The 15,446-nt window shown below is 35.6% G+C and overlaps 1 protein-coding gene across 1 annotated transcript; it reads left to right on the forward strand.

Moving 5' to 3' along the window:
- On the forward strand, window positions 5,908-14,789 carry LOC109851509 (probable pectinesterase 53). Its single transcript, XM_020421681.1, has 5 exons — window positions 5,908-6,291; window positions 8,969-9,158; window positions 9,967-10,173; window positions 10,523-10,758; window positions 14,466-14,789. Exons 1-5 carry the CDS (start codon window positions 5,933-5,935, stop codon window positions 14,629-14,631), a joined length of 1,158 nt encoding a protein of 385 aa, XP_020277270.1. The 5' UTR covers window positions 5,908-5,932; the 3' UTR covers window positions 14,632-14,789.

Genomic DNA, 15,446 nt, shown 5'->3' on the forward strand with positions numbered 1-15,446 from the left:
TTAATTGATAGAGAGAAAATTTAAAGTGTTTGCCTTCTGAGCAAAAATACTTAAAGAATCAAGAGATATAATCTTCTGATAACACGATGAAAATGACCATTTGGGCTAAAGAGGACATATTTGTCAAAGTTTTATGCAGTTAATATACATGAAACCGAAAAATATTATACATCTTCTGATAACATTTATTTGCTATAATTATCATTAGAAGATAAAATTTCAAAGACTGCTACAGTATTGTTACACAAGACTATTTTAATACCAGCTGTCAGCATGAAGAGGTCCAATTATAAATGCTGGGGGTACTCTGTTAGAGTTAGTCTAGATTTACTCGACTTAAGTTACACATACAATAAAGAAATATAGATGAAAAGAGAGAAAGGCCCTGCTGGGGTGAAGAAAAGAAAAGAAACTTTATGTACATAGTTGAGAATATTAATCTAGCAATTTATGCTCATGCGCATGTTTTTCTTTTAAGTTTGGAACTCAAACAAGAAGGTAACCATCACATGATTAACCACAATAATGCTTTCTCTTATTTCCTCCATGTCGTTAGAGTTCTATAATAAGGTGTAACAAAACTCTACAATGAGACATGCTATAATTGTAATCTCAGATTCATACCAACTTCACACTTGTAAATCTTAATTGGCAGCAATTTACATCCAGCTATTTATGTTGTGTCACTCATACCAACTTCACACTTGTAAATCTTAATTGGCAGCAATTTACATCCAGCTATTTATGTTGTGTCACCCATATTTGTAAATTACAAATATTTGTAAGTTAGAAAAATGATAACAGTACTATATTAGTTCTACCCATCCCGCACACTGAGTCCTTAAAAGATATATATATATATCTAAAATTCATAGATTTGATCAATTGAAGCATCCCTCGTATATAACCTTCCTTATAGACACGGATGAACACATTTCTCATACCTAGGTTCATACAGTCCAAATGCCAAAGATGAATAGGACAATCATTTTTTTTTTATACTACACATGACTAATGTATGTAAGATCATCCAGTACAGGGAATTGATTGTAAGTTCGCTATAATAATCACAAAACTATATGACTTAGATGAAGTAGAAAATAATTCAAATAATTATATACTATAGACACAGCTCACATGTTAGCATCAAGAACATAGTGGTTTAGCATAGTCATCGAAGGAATATACAGACTACTCCTTCCTCATGTAATGTCTCCAGAACTTGTTATGGCATTTATGATACAGAAGGAGAAATAAAATATTACTTATTGTCAATTCATCAATCCTTCAATCTCAGTAAATCTGTAAATGCATTACCATGTGCAAAATCCATATTCTTTTAGAATATCCATATTTGTAAACAAGTTCCCAAGACTAAGGTCAAACTATAGATAAGAAAACTTAACTAAAACTAACAATATCCAATGAAATTAGCCAGCAGCTTTTACAGGGGATAAATAAAAAAAAATATTTGCTATTAATTCGACGGAAAGCTTGATACTATGTAAATAGACAAAGGCCGAATGTATTATTACCTTGCAGAAGATGTACACCTAAAAATCTATTACTACGAACCGATGATCACGAACCGGCTAGAGCCACTCGTGCTGATAACGTGTTGTAATCTTGTTGTTATATCTACATACATCACATATCAAAAGTAAGAATCGAACATGAAATGTAAAAGTAAATAAACAAGAAAAGAGATAGGGAGAAAGTAATCATCTCATTTTATTCATCTTCATTTCTCCTCGATCATTTTGTCTTCCATGGATTACATTATATAGATGTGGAAGAGAATACTAAAAGTCACAAGTAGGTGAAGAGTCTTATTCTAGTAATGTCCACATTCATTGTATTTATATTTACAACAGATAACATTTTGTAGTTTAAACATTTAATGGACTTCCAACGGTGTGGAAATGCGGACGAAATTGAAATTTATGTGCAATACTCCATATTTACGGACAAAGTTTGATTGTGAATGGATAAATTTTAGAAACATATCGCATTATATTTAAAGTAGAATGAGTTTAATATAAAAAGCCTCAAAATTCATCTAAGTTATTGTAATAATGAATGATGAAGATGATACACGTTGGATTTTTTATGGAATGAAATACGTTGGAGTAGGTATATGATAAGCCACAAATTTCATTTAAATATTGGAAAAGTACTACACCCTACTTTAAAATCGGAACTCTGCTATTTGGCTCGCGGTTCAACCGCGAGCCCTCAACTCGCAGAGAGGTGAGCATGGGTGCGGGCCCCACTCAACCGCGAGCCAAATAGCCTTTTTGTTAAAATCGAGGGCTTAAATAGAGAACCAAAAAATCTACTTAAATTCATTGAAGGCCGTGACGTCTTGACATGGGCTTTATAGAGAAAATGGTGTAAAGACGGCAGAACAGATATGGCCCATAAACAAATAGTAGGCCTAAACTTATAAAATAGAACAGATTGTGGCTCAATGGCCTCGTAACCCTCATCATGGTTGCACTTAATAATTTTATCCTCATTAGTGGTTTTTTATCTTAATTTTATTAGTGTCTTTAGCAGTAAATTAATACAAGTAAAAGTAAATAAAATATCCATAATGTAGAAAATCCAGTCGTGCCTTGTGATATTGCTGGATATTAGTAGCCCTACCGCTAGTCTTAAAATAGACATATCAAAAGAATTATGGTTCTATTCGGGTTTCAGATCCTCTACATTCTCGATCTTAAAGATTTCTTACAAGAGCTTTGCTACAGGGACCTAAAACATGGGACCAACATGGAGGACATGTGAGGTGTCCCCCTCCTATTACATAATGAACTAGCCATCATTAATGATGACCAACTAATTATGCAATAGGAAGGGGACACCTCACATGTCCCTCTTGTTGGTCCCATATTTTGGATCCTTGTGAAATTTTTCTTTATTATGTAAAAAAAGAAAGTAACATTCACGGGGTTTTAGGAGTGAACAAATATTATTAATGAGGCGTAGAAATTCTCGCTAATCAAGAATGTAAATAATCTCCGCTTTCCAAAAAAAAAAAGTCAAAGTATATGGAATAAAAAGAAACAAATTTAGTTTTTTGCAATGGGAACGCGTAGAGTCCTCTTGCCTCTTTTATGCTCGCTTCAGCTGGTCCCGGTCCTCAATACTCCTCAAGTGGTCACCAACAACATATAAACAGTTATACAGGTTGTACGCTCACTCGCCATAATTCCTCCCAAACCTAATTCCGCTTCCAACTCTGATCAAATATCCGCGAACGATGATTTTTTTTTTCCTTATAAATATGACAGCGGAGGTGACGTAGAGATCTTATAAATATATTTTTTTCCCCTTTAAAACACAGTGACTATAATGATGAAATGAATATTTAAAGTTTTAAACAATAGTCATAGCTGCATCCGGTGACGATCACTTTAATACCTCAGTCAGATTGAATAAATACATAAATAAATACACGAGTATAGCTCCCTTTGTATGTATTTAATCATTAACATGCGATATCATACGGCATAAATGCTAGAATAGCTATTTTCCGAAAATGAATTAAGGTAAGGACTCCTTCACCTTTTATTTTGTTTTGTTTTTTTTTTAATTACTTATTCGGATTATAAGCTGACCCAAATGATGAGTTGTAGTCCCAAACTCGGCCCACTAAAGCCCAAAATGTGTCAGGACTGGACTGGACTCCACCACTATTGCGAATGGAATACAGTTGTCACATTTATTTAAGAAAAGAGCATTATACCAGTTCTATGCTACTTATGAGCATTATACGATGGTTTGCCACAGTGACATCATTATCCATCATGCTTTCATCAATTATGTGAAGAAAGAATAAATAATTAAAAAATCCAGGAGATTTTATATTTATTTGGGGCGAAAACTTCTGAGGAGATCGCGTTTTGTCCTAATATTATTGGGTTTTTTTTAGGTAATTATTGTTGGAATATTTAATGTTCAGAAGTTATCATTTCCGCGGTTAGAGTCACTAATTAGTAGCCTAATTAGCAGCCTAATTCGGAAGTTATCATTTCCCTGCTCCTTAACCATGTTTGTAATTAGGCTACTAATTAGTTATGATTAATAACCCCGACTAATTAGTACCATATTTAACTTAAAGTTGGTTGATTTTTATAATTAGGGGCTGTTTGGTTCGTTTCCTTGATATAGAGAAATGCAATTCCATGTAAAGAAACATAAGTTTTGAGTTTTCCAAACTTTTCCAAGAAATAGATTGTTTTACTTTGGTTCGCACATAAAAAATGGTGGGAAACCAATGTATTTATTTTTCTTGTGTTTGGTTCGCATAGAAAAAAAAAGAAAAACTTTTGTAAACAAAACAGAGAAGGAAAAAAATCTGACGTGGCAGAGCTTTCATCAATTTTACTTGGTTGGGGAAGGAAATCGGAGAGGGAAAAAAATCTTAGTTGGCGGTGATTTCAACAGAGTTTTCCCTCTTCCATTCGAGCGAACCAAAGCGGCATAAAGAAATGGACGGAAACAAAAAAGTTGACGCGGAGGGTTAAAAATCTGATGTGGATGAGTTTTCTGAGTTTTCCATCCCTTATAATAGCGAACCAAACAGCCCCATAAAAGTGAATGTGATCTATTTCTTAAAAAAAATTCTGTTGAGGCGATATTAAAATTTTCTTCATAAATCTAAACTTGATTATATAGATGAATAGCATTGATTTCTTTAGCGGGTTTCATAATTAATTTATTTTTAAATTAATGCATATAAGAATATCATTCATGAGTTTCACAAAGGTTAGTTGTAAGGTTTCTCCACAATCAAAGATGTAGAAAGTCTCGACCAGACTTTTGCCTATAACCAAAATTCTATCCTTTTTTTTTTGTTTAAACCTGCTCACTACTGAAATTATTCTTAAAACCAAACCATCATGTTGACTTATATCCGGGGCAAGCTTGTATACTCAATTATTTGGATTCGGATCCTCTCCACTACAAAAAAAATAGTGGAGGGACCACTACATAATCACAGTCATTGATTATCTAGTTGATGGTTATGATTTTTTCTTTTAGTGCAAATTAGGAATGAGTGCAATACACGGGGGTATGGTAAGTGTTAGATTTAGATTGTATCATAACCGCCTACTAAATAATCAATGCTTGAGATTAAAAGCAGTGGTCTCTCCACTACTTTTTTGTAGTGGAGAGGATCCAAATCCCAATTATTTTTCCACAGATTTCTATAGTTTGCTCTAAGTTGTTATAACTTACCATAAATTATTGTATAAAAAACTGTTGAAATACACAACGGTTTTGAAAATAATTAATTAAAAGCGTTTGACAACCGTAGCGTTTTTGTCGTTTCTGTTTTTATTTTTAACAAAAACAATAAAACGCGTTTGGCAACCGGGGCGTTTTTTTGACTTGATCCTTTACAAAATATAAAAAATAAACAATTTTCTCAAAACACCAAAAATGTGTTTTGAGATTTTGTTTTTTCATCTAAGTCGCCGCCCGCCGCCGCGCTCGCCCGTCGCCGCCGCCTGCCCGTCGCTCCGCCCGCCGTCCACCCATTGCCCGCTGCTCCGCCGCCCATCCGCCCCGCCGCTCCGGCCACCCCGTCAGCCGCCGGACGGGTCGATCGTCTGCCCGTCCGCCCCGTCGGCCGCCACCGCCGCTTTATAAATAATAACTATAAATGGTGTTTTCAAAACATATTGAAAAAAATACCATGGCATGGTGTTTTTCTAAAAAACACAACGAAAACAAACACATCGAAATTACCAAACACACCCAAGTGAGTAATATATTTTGAGATCAAGAGTGATTGGATAGGGTGTGTGTTTAATTACATAAGAGTGGATTTTTTTTGGGTTTCTATGCAAAAACACAAATACAACCCCCACTATATAACACCAGTACTCGCATCACCACTCGATATGCATACACTAACTTTATGGCTCTCAGCCTCCACTACTACTTCATTCTCTTCTTCCTCCTCACAATCTCCAAATCAAATTCAAACCCTTCACTTCAAAACGACTCAAATGCTGATGGTTTCAAGAAATGGGTCTCATGGAACGTTCAAACCTACAAGAGAAGTAGCTCATTCGAGGCAAACTTGGGCTCAAACCGGCTCGCCGACGGGCCCGGCCCACTGGATCCTAAGCTCGCGAAGGCTGAGGCCGCAAAGGTGAAGTACATTGTGAGCCAAGATGGTGGTGGAGATTATAAGAGCATAAGGGAAGCTGTAGAGAGTATTCCCTTAAAGAATACTAGGAGAGTCATCTTGGATATCAAGCCTGGGATTTATAGGTATATTTTGATTATCTTAAAATCTCTTCTACATCATCAAATTAAAATCTATTTTTAGTGACTTGCTTGATGAAATTTGAATATGAATTGATCTTATAGGTTAGGAAAGCAAAATCACTTCATATATACATATTGAGCTATATATATATATANATAAATCAAATAGTCTTATTGGTGCTTGGATTAGGTTTGATTTGTTTCTTCATTCGAGATTAGATTCGTTTTGAGTTTTCGGTATTTTATTTTCTCAATTCTTGATCTCACCCTTTTTTTGTGGAAAAAGGAAGGTAGTTGGATTGCGAAGTGGCCCTCCCTTTTGATTATGTTGTTTGAAAACGTCAGATGAGGTACGCAGGCACCAGCGACAAGTGGACTGTTGCATGCTTTGCTTTACGCATGCCGGCACGTGCCTTTTAGCCAGCTTTCTGAAACTTTTCAGATGATTAGGGCCCTTTTTGAAACTAAAGGGTTAATTGCGGATAAACCCTGTAGTATATCACCCATTGCGGATAAATCCTTTGTTTGTGCATATCAACTCTTTGTAGTATTTCCCCACGTACGAATTGGCCCTCTTCGGTGGGGTTTTTTTTTTTTTTTTTTGACTCTTTTAAGAGTTTAAAAAGAATGCAATTGGAGGTATATTCGCATCCATAGAAATTCTTGGGGTCTATCTGTCTCTACAAAATGTTTTCTTTGCTCTTTTAAGAGTAAAAAAATCCAGCCTGGGGATCCATCTATTTACAAATTAGAACTATTTGGCATCGGTTAATGTCAGTTATCTAACAGAGGTTTATTTGTGGATTAAAGTGGAGTTAGGGTCCTCAAACTCCTTCAGATGTCTAGCTTTGTAGATCGCTATTCTTCCATGCACACGAAGAACTCGTAAGAGGCCAGAGTTGGGTTCTCCGGTTGTTCGCCTGACGATCAAGTCAGTATATGAACTTGAGTGGGAAAATATGAGATGATGAGAAGAATCTCAAAGTTGTGTGGAAGATCCAGAAAGTTACCTTGACCTGCATGTCTTTCTTTTATAAAGGATCAGAATAAGTAACTTGAGCCGAGTCTAGGAAGGCAGCTAACTTGGCAGACAGCTGGCAGGTGTCGGCTACTGGCGAAGATGAGTCATTCAGGTGGTTAGTATCAAGCGACAGCAGGTACGTACTTGGTGCTGATGGAGCCTGATAAGTCATAAAGATTATTGGGGCTGGAGCAATGATGATTTTTAACCATGCATTTAATGTGATGGTGATTGGCTATTGGCCGGGGGCTCGAGGAAGACCGCTTTTTGACTCAGCCTGGCGAGAAGGAATGATTTAGCCTGGCAAGAAGGGACAAGTCGTGCTACCTGTCGAGAAGGGACAATTCCTTGCGAGAAGGGTGAGAAGTACCGTCTCTTTAGTCGTCTGGTGGAGGGCCGACTAACACTATCTTTTTACTTGGCTATGTGAGTTGCCGGTAGAGATAATGGGCCGAGTGTGGAGGATTATGGGTTCGATTTGATTGGTAGGTCGGCATGTACCACTTTTCCAGTTGGCCATGTAAGTTGTCGGCTTATGGAGTCCGCCGAAGTAGTAGTTCGAGTTGTTTAGGCTTTGATCATGTCTGATCTGACGTGGACTGTGATGCATATTGACAACTCAAGAAAGATTAACACTTAACTATTTGCAGGCTATAACAACATCTATCTGCGATTGAGTGATACGATATAGGGTCTATCCGCAATTAATCAATGAAATAATAATGGATTAATCCTAGTCTGCATGATCGTATCAGAACTTAACTAGGCTTTGCTGAGGGCCGACTAACACTATCTTTTTACTTGGCTATGTGAGTTGCCGGTAGAGATAATGGGCCGAGTGTGGAGGATTATGGGTTCGATTTGATTGGTAGGTCGGCATGTACCACTTTTCCAGTTGGCCATGTAAGTTGTCGGCTTATGGAGTCCGCCGAAGTAGTAGTTCGAGTTGTTTAGGCTTTGATCATGTCTGATCTGACGTGGACTGTGATGCATATTGACAACTCAAGAAAGATTAACACTTAACTATTTGCAGGCTATAACAACATCTATCTGCGATTGAGTGATACGATATAGGGTCTATCCGCAATTAATCAATGAAATAATAATGGATTAATCCTAGTCTGCATGATCGTATCAGAACTTAACTAGGCTTTGCTAAGTTTTCAGAAAATATCAAGGGGAAGATTGTTTCAAGCTTTGGATCTAGTACTAATCTGGATTAGACTAGTTCTAAATTAGTCCTCAACTTGGTAAAATGAGCCTATGTTAAATGAAGAATTTAAAGGTTTACTACCATTTTGATTCATGTTAAATAACAATAAAAATTAGAAAATTGGAATTTCATTTTTTATTCAAAATAAACCATAATTTTTCAGTAAGTAAAAATGCTTTTGATTGTAAATTAAGTAAAAACGATTTTGATTGTAAATTATGAACTATTTAATGCATACACAACAAATGAGGTAGATTGCCCTAACCTAATTAGATTAACTATCTGATAATTCTAAGAGAACACTTTTCTTGTCTTGATAGTAGACCAACTGGTAAAAATTCTTAGAATTAAAATACGATGGAAAGCAGAAAAAAGGAGGGGGCAAAAGAAAAGACGAAAAAAAAAGCAATTGTTTTGAATATATGTGCAATTTTCTTATTTTGTAGGGAGAAAATAGTGATTCCAAAATCAATGTCCTTCATCACTTTCTTGGGCCGTTCCGATAGCCCAGCAGTTATAACAGGTAACGACACTGCAGCAACAATTGGACCCGATGGAAAGCCCATGAATACCTTCCACAGCCCAACTGTGGCCATCAATTCCAACTATTTTGTTGCCGCCAACATCAGATTTGAGGTATTCATTCTTTCCTCAAAACCTGCTAAAAGTTTTGATGGCAAAATTCACAAAAGTTACGGGGTTTCATATATACATAAGTAGCATATTTTTTATTAAATAAAATTGTTATGAATATTTTTCACCATGTTCAATGTTAGTTAAGATAAGTACTGACCAGTTTTAAGAAAATGTTGTCCTTACGCATTTTATATCTTTCATATTATCCTTATAAACTTTGTGCTTCTAAAATATACAAATAAGAAGAAAGTCATTTATCTTTTATTCAAGTAATTGACGCTATTAGCAACAGTTTCCCAATAGTTCTCTATCAAGAAAAACTTTATGGTGGTTTGGCCGGCTACAAAATATAGAAACTAGACCGAAATCAATCGATAAATTTATAACTTGCCAATAATTTAATAGTTTAAGCTTTTGGCTGTAAAGTAAAAAAAATTCCGAAGCCACCTTTCCAAAAGCAGCTTCTAGTGCCAGTCTCGGTGTTTTTCTTCTCTCTTCTCGTAGAACTTCATTTTGATGTTTTAAGCTTTCAATGATGTCTCATCAGAACTTATTAGTCTTTTTTTGTTTTATATTTTGGAGGAGAGTTGGAAACAAAATAGATTTTCTCTATCCGGTGACGACAAGGTCCGCTCCCGGATGTTTACATCTCCTCTGGTTCCTACTCTCTTTCAGTTCTTTTAGATTGCTCGTGTAAATATTTACCTAAAATCTATTTTATATAATATATATCATGAACAGGGTTCCTCACCCTGTTTATAATCTTCAAAAAAAAAAATGAGAGATGCACTTTTGTAATTAATTACAGAACACAGCTCCATACCCTGACGTCGGGCAGGCCGGAGGGCAGGCGGTGGCGCTGCGGATCTCCGGCGACAAGGCGGCCTTCTACAACTGCAGCTTCTATGGGACCCAGGACACTCTCTATGACCACAAGGGACTCCACTACTTCAAAAACTGTTTCATCCAAGGATCTGTGGACTTTATTTTTGGATATGGGAGGTCTCTTTATGAAGTAAGCGCATTTTCTCGTTATAAAACCCCAGTGGACGCACTTTACTGGAGAAAATCATAATAGGCTTTCAAATCAACATGAAAATGACACGTACCATAAAATAACTAAGTATAAGGAATTTTTGTTCATGTTTACGAAAATATTGCGGAGTCTGAGGATATTTTTGAAATATCATTACTCAGATACTTTTTTTCCTAGTTTGAAAGTTTATGGTAACTTTTCCCGTATAAAAATAGTTTATGTTAATTACTCTTGTGCAAAATCCCTAATAGTTCATTATAGTTTGTGATATTTGCCGTTGTTTGAATAATCCTCTTAATTGTTTAGTGTTTTGTATATATGATCCCAGAACTGCTATCTGAACTCCATAGCGAAGAGGGTAGCATCACTCACGGCACAGAAGAGAACGATAGCAACGATGGAGAGTGGATTCTCCTTCACAAAGAGCACCGTTAATGGAAGTGGCTTAGTCTATTTGGGGAGAGCATGGGGAGATCACTCGAGGGTAGTGTTCTCCTACACTTTCATGGAGAAGGTTGTCATCTCCGGAGGATGGAGCAATTGGCATATCCAACTGCCTGAGGAGTAAGCTACATTTTATTTCAGAAAATAACAAATAACAGTAACAAGAGTATAAATTCTATCAGAACACACAAAATAAAAAACCGGGGTGTTTGGTGTCATTCGTGAAGAGGATGGGGATCGACAATTTAGAAAATTTACATGTCCATTTTAGAACTCCGCCAGTGTTGTGTTTATTGTTAGTACGTACTGCATGTCCCAAGGCAGGATAAAGGAGAAGGATTGCGTTGGATAGCCGACAGCTAGCGTAAAACATAGTCGGATCCACATGAAAAATAAATCATATAATATATTTGTTGGGGCGTCCCCACCGCGACACGTTGCATCAATGTCACCTTGATGCAATGATAAGTAAGTAAGGGGTGGTTGCTAGGACGTCCCCCGGAAGCGATGCATTACTTAGATGTCACCCCGGTGTAATAACAAGTAAGCAAGCGTGTTCTAAGAATCTACACTCCTCTAATAGGTTACCAAATAATATTAGGTATAGACTAGACCTGTCTAAGAGGGAAAATAGTAGAAGACTTTTACAGAAAACTAGAATTAGATTAGCTATTTAAAATATAGGTACACTTACCGAAAATATTATAAAATTAGTAGATGTCATACTTAGAAGAAAGATAAATATAATTTGTTTACAAGAAACTAAATGAATATGTGAAAAATCTAGAGAAATTAAAAAGAATAGATATAAATTTTGGTACACGGGAAAAGAGAAGAATATGAATGGAGTGGGAGTTCTTGTAGATAATATAATAAAAGAAAGTGTTGTAGAGGTAAAAAGAGCTGAAGATAGAATAATACTAATAAAAGTTATCTTAGGTTTAGAAGTTATTAATATTATTAGTACTTACACACTACAAATAGGCTTGCCCGATAGTACTAAAAAGGGAATTTTGGGATAGATCAGATGAATTAGTATAAGTAATCTTATTTACAGAGAAATTATTTATAGGAGGGGATCTTAATGGGCATGTTGATAAGGATAATAACAGATATGAGAGGATACATGATGGTTTCGGGTATGGAGATAATAACGATATGAGTAAATCAATTTTAGAGTTTGTAATATCGTATGATTTGATATAGTAAATACACTATTTAGAAAAAGGAATGAACACTTAATAACCGTTAAAGTGGTTTAATAATAGTCAAATAGACTTTTTTCTTACTAGAAAGATGGATATGTTAATATGCAAAGATTATAAAGTTATACCAGGAAAGAGTTTAAGTACACAACATAGATTGGTGGTTTTAAACATATCAATTAAGAAGTGGAGTAGAAAAACTAATGTGAATAAAAGACTAAGAACTTAATGGTAGAATTTCAAAGGAGAGAATTTAATACATTTTAAAGAAAAGATAATGAAAGAAGATATATGAGAACATAGATAATTAGACTAATATTATGTGGAATAGCATGTTTGCTTATATTAGAAAAGTGGGTAAAGATATACTAGGAGAATCTAAAGGTTATAGATTAGACGGTAATAAGAATTGGTGCTGGAATGAGAGTGTGCAAAAAGGTTATTAAAGAGAAGAAAATTTTATATGAAGAGTGGCAAAAGTGTAGGAGTAGGAAAACTTAAAAATTATAAACTAAGCAAGGTAAGGAGCTCGCAAAAGACGCGGTTAGGGAGAATAAATACAAGGCTTATGAACAAATTTTATAAAATAGAGTTAGAATCTGAAGGATGGGGCGGGGCCGGGGCCGGAGGTGAGCGCATCAAAGCAATTAAAGTGGACCGACAGGGAAATAAAAGAGAGGTAGAGGAGTTACCTTTGTTAATTATTTAATGATAACCAAACAAGTGAGCAAAATAGAGATTTTAACCATATAATGAATGATAAAAACTATAGATAATATTGTCAAAAAATTAGGATTCACGAGATTAAATATTCTCTAACGAAAATAAAAGTGCAAGAGTCGTAGGACCTGATGATATCCCTATTGAAGTTTAGAAATATCTTGGAGATATAGGCTTAGGATAGTTAACTAAACTATTTAATAAGATTATCGAGAAGAAAAGAATGTCAGATGAGTGGAGGATTAGTATTTTGATACCTATATACAAGAATAAAGGAGATATACAAAGTTGTTCAAATTATCAATGTATAAAACTCATGAGTCATACTATGAAACTTTGGGAGAGTGTAATTGAGCAAAGACTAAGAAATAAGACATGTATATCTAAAAATCAATTTGATTTTATGCTTGAGAGGTCAACTATGGAACCTATACATATTTTGAGACGGTGGATAGAGAGATATAGAGAGAAGAGAAATGATCTACATATAGTTTTTATCGATATAGAAAAAGCTTATAATAGTGTCTAGAAATGTAATGTGGTGGATGTTAGAAAAGAAATATTTATCTAGTATATATATTGATGTGATTAAAAATATGTATGATAGAGTAACAACTAGAGTAAAAATTAATAAAGGAGAGACTAAACTATTTTCTATTACCATAGATTTACACCAATGGTCAGTTTTAAATCCTTATCTTTTTGCATTAGTTATGAGCCAACTTACTAAGTATATTCAGGATGAAATCCCATGGTATATGTTATTTACTGATGATATAGTGTTAGTTGATGAAACTAGAAGAGACATTATTTCTAAAATAGAAATATGGAGATAAGCTCTTGAATCTAAATATTTTAGAATTAATAGAATAAAAACAGAATATATGGAGTGCATTTTTAGTAAAACTAGGAAAGAAAGAGAACCTATGGTATATATTGATGGCCAAGAAATATCTAAAACTAATCATTTTCGCTATTTAGGATCAATTATTAGGCATGATGGTGAGATAGAGGATGATGTTGTGCATCGAATCAAATCAGGATGATTGAATTGGAGGAGTGCTTCGAGAGTCTTATGTGATCGTAGAATACTAATAAAACTAAAGAAAAAAAATTCTATAGGACAATTATAAGACCAACTGTGCTTTATGGGTTAGAGCGTTGGGCCATTAAAAAATAACATGTTCTAAAAAAGGAGTGTAGCGGAAAGAAGAATGTTGCGATAGTCTCATGAATATACATTAAAAGATAGGATAAGAAATAAGTGTATCCGTAGTAAAGTAGAGGTTGCTCCTATTGAGGATAAAATGAGAGAGAATGGATTAGTGTGGTTTGGTCATGTACAACAGAGACTCCTTAGTACACCAATTAGAAAAACGATAATATTAGAGTTAATAGGGCTAGGAGATTTAGAGGTAAAGCTAGAATGACTTGGTTAAGAAGGATATGATTAGAACTAACTTAACAGAGGAGATGACCCCTAACACCCATAACAGAATGGAAGGAAAAAATAAGATTCATGTAGCTGACCCCAAACATTTGTGATATAGGCTTGATGGTGGTGGTGGTTGTTGTTACATGTCCATTTTATGACACAGAACAATCTACTCGTAGAGGGCTTGGACTCTATTCTTCCGATTGGTTTTCCTGCATCATGTTCTTCTTCATTGTTTATAACTAAGTATTTCTAATACGCTTATATAGCGACTTTCGTTATATATGTCAAAACTATCATAGTCGATTCTCTCTAATTTAATCCTAAACATGAGCATTTCTTATTTTATTTTTTATACATCTTAACATCCTTGTTTCTTCAAAACCGATCGTATTCGAGATAAAAAATTGACCTAAAAGCTTAATTGAGCTCAGAATTGATTTATAATATATATATTTTTCTTGTAGGAGTGGCGTGTATTATGGTGAGTATCAATGTAGTGGGCCGGGTGCAAATTGGACGGGAAGGGTCCATTGGGCTCATCTTCTGACCGATGAGGAAGCCCAACCTTTCCTCGGAACGTATTATGTTGGAGGAGAAACATGGCTCTTGGGCCCACCAGTGGCTCCTTAGATTATTATTATTATTATTATTATTATCAGAGCTCCTTATTTGTTACAGTTGCATTTAACTGCTAAGTTGTGCTAATGTCACAGAGACATGTTTTGAGTTGTTGGAATCAAAAGGAGACCGTAAATTGGAGGCTTAATATAAAAAAGGTGTGTTCTTAATGTGGTATCTTTTTATGACATTAGGCTGCGTTTGGCAAGGGGACAAATGGGAGGTTAAGTGGATTTAACCATTTATTAGCCTGCCAAACAGAAAAAACAGAGCAAGGGTTAACAAACCTGCACGTGAGCCCTTTATCCCCTTTAACCCATCAAAATAAAGGATAAGTAGTCCTCGTAAGAAGGCGGAACAAGCTTTGTTCCGCCTTCTCACGCGATGGTAGGCAGCAGAATTTTGGGCAAGGGTTAACAAATCCTGCTGCTTTCGCAGCTGAAGCTCTCTCATGGAGTCAGTTCTCCTAGGTCCTTCTTTCTTCCTCCAACTCCCAAAACTCCTCCTCCATGACAAGCCTCAGCCCTCTAATCCCCCCTCCACAATCTGTTGGGGGCTGAGGAAATCATCAAGAGAACCTCTCTGGCGACGAAAAGTCATGTCCACAGAGGCAATCCAAGCCATTCAAGCTCTCAAGATTGCCAAATCCTCACAATCTAAGGACCCATCATCATCCTCTTTTCCTTCGTCGAGATTGGGTGAAGTGTTTAGTTACAGGATTGGGAGGTTGATCAAGGGGGATTTGGTGGCTGTGCTTAGGGAGCTGCAGAGGCAGAATGAGTGGGAGATTGCGCTTCAGATTTTGTTCTTTCTCTTAAAAAGATTTG

Source organism: Asparagus officinalis, chromosome 8 (genome assembly GCF_001876935.1).
Source record: "Asparagus officinalis chromosome 8, Aspof.V1, whole genome shotgun sequence".
NCBI lineage: Eukaryota > Viridiplantae > Streptophyta > Magnoliopsida > Asparagales > Asparagaceae > Asparagus > Asparagus officinalis.

What these genes read in the sequence shown, in the direction of transcription:
- LOC109851509 (XM_020421681.1), top strand. Translation starts at nt 5,933, where the DNA reads ATGGCTCTCAGCCTCCACTACTACTTCATTCTCTTCTTCCTCCTCACA. An exon ending in CCGCCAACATCAGATTTGAG is followed by an intron (nt 9,159 to 9,966) that starts GTATTCATTCTT and finishes AATTAATTACAG; the next exon opens with AACACAGCTCCATACCCTGA. An exon ending in ATGGGAGGTCTCTTTATGAA is followed by an intron (nt 10,174 to 10,522) that starts GTAAGCGCATTT and finishes ATATGATCCCAG; the next exon opens with AACTGCTATCTGAACTCCAT.